The 6,148-nt window shown below is 36.5% G+C and overlaps 1 protein-coding gene and 1 long non-coding RNA gene across 2 annotated transcripts; both read left to right on the forward strand.

The window, feature by feature from the left end:
• The first annotated feature begins 347 nt into the window (after nt 1-347).
• On the forward strand, nt 348-2,237 carry LOC124202961 (E3 ubiquitin-protein ligase lubel-like). Its single transcript, XM_046599483.1, has 6 exons — nt 348-421; nt 487-560; nt 1,233-1,456; nt 1,542-1,739; nt 1,803-2,081; nt 2,142-2,237. The coding sequence occupies exons 1-6, from the start codon at nt 348-350 to the stop codon at nt 2,235-2,237; spliced, it is 945 nt and encodes a 314-aa protein (XP_046455439.1).
• A 68-nt stretch (nt 2,238-2,305) lies between these two features.
• Nucleotides 2,306-3,775, forward strand: LOC124202583. Its single transcript, XR_006878241.1, has 4 exons — nt 2,306-2,388; nt 2,464-2,788; nt 2,872-3,424; nt 3,520-3,775. It is a non-coding gene; the product is annotated as an uncharacterized LOC124202583 (long non-coding RNA).
• Nucleotides 3,776-6,148: the final 2,373 nt, after the last annotated feature.

The raw sequence follows: 6,148 nt of genomic DNA on the forward strand, positions 1-6,148 counted from the left end.
TCCATATTTTTAACTATTTCTTTTCACTTCAGAGTTCATTACTGAGTGAAAGTCAACAGGAAATTCCTATTGATGTCGGGTGATCGTGCTGTCGCAAAACAGTGGATTAAAATATGTCAAATTTTACAGGACAGAAGGTATTTTAGTTGCTGTTGGCCTTTTTTTAATTCTTCTAGATTTTTATCCCCGTTTTTATAGATTTTGTTGCAAACAATAGAAAAAGATAAGGACGACCAATACTGAACCAGAGGACAACTAGAAGCCAGAGAACTTCCTCGTCAAGCTCAGCTCTGTCACCATGGTTTTAGCGTTCGGGGGTATTTTAGTCGAGGTAAAAAAAAAGCCGCATGATATCCTACAATGACGTAACGCCTGACGCTCACAGCAACAAGAACAACGATAACCACTGCTGGAGGCTGGAGTATGTTAATGAATCAATATTTCTTATCTATTTTAAGAGATAACTTTTGCTATCCGTTTTTATAGGTGGGATATTAAGCGTGCACTCAACCCGACGCCTGTTGGGATCGTTTGTTCTCTGTCTCAATACGTTCAGATCTGTCTGTCCTCTCCGTAGGCTTATTTACTAATTGTCCCTAATTTTCCTAATTTGTGATTTGAGTCTTCCCTCAAAGATATTTGAGTGTGCGTAGATGATATATTTTATTATGAAGCCCTACTTTGTGAGATTTAGTTAGTAGTTGTGTTAGTTTACATTATATTATGTAAACACACAGACATTGGAAGAGTGGGACACAGCATGGAGGGGTAATTAGACAAATGGAGGGAGTAAAAATCCAACCCGGGGCCTTTGAAATCAACACATAGTTACCATGCTTCGTACAACTTTGGTCCAATCAAAATGTTCAAATCCTTAATCTCTTAAAGAAATCATAATTGATCAGATCGATAGGTAAATTACAGCATATACAAAAAATAAAATACCAACTTTTCGGACGAGAGTGTTATCAACCGAGATTGCAAGGAGCCTGAACAATTGTCAAGACACTGTCAAGCATGTCAGTTGAAATAGCGTGCACTTCGTCGAAAACCATAATACCCCATTCCTGCTGCTGCAGCCACATTATTCTTCTGAATTCCATAGACGAACAACTATTCTGATGTGTAATCATTTTATAGGTTGTGATCAGGATTTTACTAGCTAAAGGATTATCGTTAGCATTTAATGTAAAACGTCATTATCTGGTAAACTATTGTTTTTTAAATTATAGTTATCAGTGACGACCATGAGTCGGTCGAAGATGTACAACGGCCGTTTAGCACTGATATTTTTGAGCGACATGTGCAGCAGGTTATCGAAGAAGATTTTCCAGAGAGGCAAAACGCCAAAGCACCAGCCGTTCAGATTATCTCTTCGAAACTAAATCAGGTTATGAACAGAGAGGTAACGACAACAACCAAGAACACAACCGAAGCTGTCCCCGCTCCCTATGAGGTAACTTTCTCTCCCACGATTGATTTCTATTTCCGTCCGCATTTGTTTACTCTAAAATAACTTGACATTCTGTTTTCTTCAACAGCACAAGGTCCGTCAATTGCTGGCAGAGGGTAAAGCAGTGTCTTACGAAAAAGCTGAACTTGCTGCTAGACTTATGGATCTGAAGTTTGACGAGGACGAATCGATTTATGCAGCTAACGAATGCGGTTCGCTCTACATGGCTATATCTTATTTACAACAGAATTGCGAGTTATGCGCTAGTAAATACGGTGTCAAGGAGGTAATATTAACAAATCAACTGAAGAAGTTGGTGACTCCATCGTGAATTTTAAATGTCTCCTAGATGGTTTCTATGCTTCATTGCACTCATCGATGTTGCCGAGGATGCGCACAGACTTATTTTTCCACACAAATTCGTGATCGAACGATCGTGGATGCTGTTTGTCCGTTTTGTTCCGAGCCAGCAAATCTTGCTGAGGACGATGAATTAGCGATGGACTATTTCACTCATCTGGACATAATGCTTAAGGGAATCGTACCGCACGATATTCACGAACTCTTTCAGCGTAAATTGCGTGACCGCACTTTGGCCAAGGATCCGAACTTTAAGTGGTGCAATAAGGTAAAAAAAAAAATCTTTTTATCTTTTTCCATTCTAACGCTGTGGTGAAATTTTTGGTAGTGTTCATCTGGGTTTATCGCAAATCCACGTCAAAAGCGAATAATATATGTCCAGATTGTCGAGCCGTTACTTGCGCAACTTGCCGTAAGCCAATAAGTAAATCGCCTTGAAGCAAATGGCACTTACTATATAATAAATTTGGATTTTGTTTTATCTCTCACTAGTGGAAGAAACAACACGAAGGTTTGACTTGCGAAAAATTTGCCGAGTGGAAAGAAGCTAACGACCCGGAATATCAAGCCGAAGGGTACATTGATAAATTGATAAACCAAATTTCTGATAGCTATAAACTAACTCATTTCATCATTTAAATTAAATTTAGACTGGCTAAACATTTGGCAGAGAAGGGAATACGTTGTCCACAATGCCGTTTCCAGTTTTCACTAACTCGTTGAGGATGCATGCACTTCACTTGCACTCAGTGCAAATGGGGTTGGGGTTATACGTCCATAAAAGCAATGAAACTTTTAATAATTTATTACAAAATCCCGCAACATAATTTTGTTCTGGGTGCGACCGGCAGTTTTTAATGGGTTCCCGGTGTGGAGTTGGGCCATTTTGTGACAAACTTGGATTGCACGCCCATCACCCTCAAAATTTTCTATCTACGAGACAAGGAGCCGCGGGATCTCCAAAAGCTTTTGACGGTATGGTGAAAGCTATATATCGCTGAGAACCATTTGAGTTTACACAAAATATTTGTATTTTTCATTGCTGCTTGGTTTATTAGGAACATGGAGTTCCATTCATGACTTCATTCCGGGATAGGCCCCATTCATGGGCAGGCTGGACTTTGCAGGTGAGACGCTAATAGCTGGGCAAGTTGAATTACATAAGAAAGACAATTTTACTGGTGGGAGAGGATGTTTTCTGAAATAAAATCTCTGCGGGTGATTGGACTGAAATAAGGCTCCATTATGTGGAATACCTTGCGGCCTTGATCACGAAAAACGATGTGGATCCCTTGGATATCTTTAGCTCAGATGAACTTGAAACGTTAATACAAACGGCCGGCATTCGGCGGCCATCTCGGAATCTTCCACCGAACGCACCTCTTGTGTCATACCGCCGTAGACTACTTGAGGTATCATTGAATTTGTTATTTGTTTTTTGTTTTTTGTTTCACTAGGCACATAATCCCAACAATTAACTCAAACATGAAGAGAAGTGGAAATTGGCTGTTAGCAAGATGACTAGTAAAGATAACATTGGAATTATTCATCGTGTTCCAACTATTCAGCATATTCTCAAACAATCTGACTTTGATAACTACGTTGCTATTGGTAAAAAAAAATTTACACTACAACATTTCTGTTTTCAATATATTTATATTTTTAATTTTTATTGGAATTTCATCATCGTTACAATGTTTAATCAGTTGAAAGACTTTTCAGCCAAGGAAGTCTGATTTTCTCTCCAAGACGTTTGAATTTGACTGACAACACTTCGAATGTTACTGTTCTTAAAAGTGACAATCTGACAAGATTGTAAAATACTGGTGATATTGTGATTTAATGAATGACACACTGAAAAATTCAGTAATCATAATTGTTTTTCATTTTTGTCTATTTGTCTTATGATTACCTCTTCTCTTGCTTAACTTGAAAAATAAAAACAAAATGTCTGAAACTGAACATTCAAGTTCAAAATTTAAATTTTATTTCCTAAAAATTTACAGTTCATTACAAAGTACAAGCGATATCAATTATACACTATTCTATTGATTATTGAATGTATGACAGTATGATGCTATTCTTGTTATACTGTTTAAACAGAAAAAAAGCAGACAGAACATTTGATTTTGTTTAAGTTGACGTTTGGAAATTAGAATGAAAAAAGCAAAGTTATAAGAAATACAAATTTTTACTACTAGGTGTCGCACTGAAATAAGCGGAGAAATAAGCGAAAAAATTTTAGGGCCTCACACGCTATTAAAAATCTGACTTCTAAACATCGGGGAAACTTGCAGTCTGAAATTGATGGTTTTATCACGATATAATAGGAAAGGTACACTCTCGCGCTTTCCCATTCTCTTGGAAGAAACGGTGGTGTTTAGTAAAGGGTCTTAAGATTGCCTGCAAGGTTTGCTAGGGTTGATCGCTTCTCGGGGGTATAGTAAAAATAGGGGTTTTTGGTTCATAATCTATAAAATTACGAATCAATGTGTCAAAAAATTGATTACGTTTAAGCTTTATTTATTTCTCTATCCTTAAATACCTAATTCATCTAGATGAGGCAATTTTTAAATGTTAAATTCGTAATTGAAATTCGGATTTTTTTGAAAATCGCGCCAAAAAAACAAATCAAATGTGTCTTTTATTACCTATATTTGTTTATTCTATTATAAAATATGAAAGATGAATTTTCAAATTCATTTTTAATATTTTTAAATTCATATTTAATATTTTCAAATAAATTATATTCTGATTAAAAAATTTAATACAACCATCAATTAATCATGCCAACCAAAACCTAACGGAAAACAACTTGACACCAAGCGGACCATCACAGACTGGCACCAGCATGAAACAAAACAAGTTAAATTCCCCCGATATGATTTTTATCGTTTTTGCATTCAGTGTTATGCATTTATCAATTATTTTCCAATTCCACCGTCTTTTTATATTTCCGTCGATCAATAATTTGGCAAAATACAGTTCCCTACCCACAGATGGCTATGGCTTGATGTGCAGAAAAACAAAACAAAACATTGATGTCACTGTCTGTTACATAATCGACATGTTCGTTACGTTATATTTTAAATAGCAGTACGAGATTATTTAATCCTCGCTAGTTTAAATTCAAAATTTTGTGCATATAACTAGTCAATGTGGATGGAGAATTCGCTAAAATGATTCCAGCTTGTAAATCCTTTGGCGTTTCGCAGATTTTAGACCACAAAACAAGCACTGCAATCTTGTGAATTTCACTAGAACAAAATTTCTGCATTCAATTTAAAATTAGGAAATTAAAAGCCTCTTGCTATATTTTATTTTCAATTTTTTTCAAATTTCATTATTGCCAAACATCACAGCAGACTCCTGGTAATGCTTTAACAACTAACTAGAACAAGTCATAAAATTAATTCTGAAAATGGAGACTGTTGTTCAGCTTGTGAAGCTCTTCATTACCCTAATACCCTAGTTTGTATGAAGTACCCTAATTTGCATGAAGCTCTATAGAGTGTTCCCAAACATAGGGATCCATTTTAAACCTAACCTTCTCTTGGTAGGAAAAATTTGAAAAAAATCAGCTTAATGCTACCCATAATGGCTACGGCAAAAAAAATTCGTCAAAATCCAACAAAATTCGATTTTTTGGAACGTTTCGCGCGGATTCCCAAACTTTAGGTAGGAAAGATACAAATTTTATATTGTGTAAAAACCAAAAACAAATGAGGGCGCTGACCTGAATAATTGTACGAAGAATGGTTATCTGTATTAACTTAAAAAATATGAACAAAAGCAAAACAAACGGACACAATGAGCAATTTTTATATTAATTAATTTTTAAGAAAAAGGGGCTCCGTCCGACCAGGCGTTCGGCCACCGGAACACATTGCGAACGCTTCGCACTAACTGGTCGACCTCAAACAACTCAAGTCATTCACATAAAATAATAGAATAAATTTTACACTATGCGGAGTCTCTGGAGTGTTCTTCTTGAACGTTGTTTGTTTGTTCGTTTTTTTTCTTTTCTTTCTTTCGTTCGTCTTTTTTGTTTTTCTTTTCGTTCTTTTTGTTTTCGGATCTCTGCTGACGCTGCAGATATATCTCTTCCACTCGCACGCTGTCAGTGTCTGACTCGGAAATGGTTTTCCAAACGCTGGAACAACAAAAACATAAAAATGTTAGTTAAAAAATTTCGCAGGATCACGTGGATCAATTTGTACCATTTGATGAAAAAGTCGGGGAGAAGGACAACTCCTGGGACCAGGATCAATCCCATCCAGAAGACGGGCGAGGACAGGATCAAGTGGGAAATACCGGCCATGTCGGCATCCGCAA

Source organism: Daphnia pulex, chromosome 9 (genome assembly GCF_021134715.1).
Source record: "Daphnia pulex isolate KAP4 chromosome 9, ASM2113471v1".
NCBI lineage: Eukaryota > Metazoa > Arthropoda > Branchiopoda > Diplostraca > Daphniidae > Daphnia > Daphnia pulex.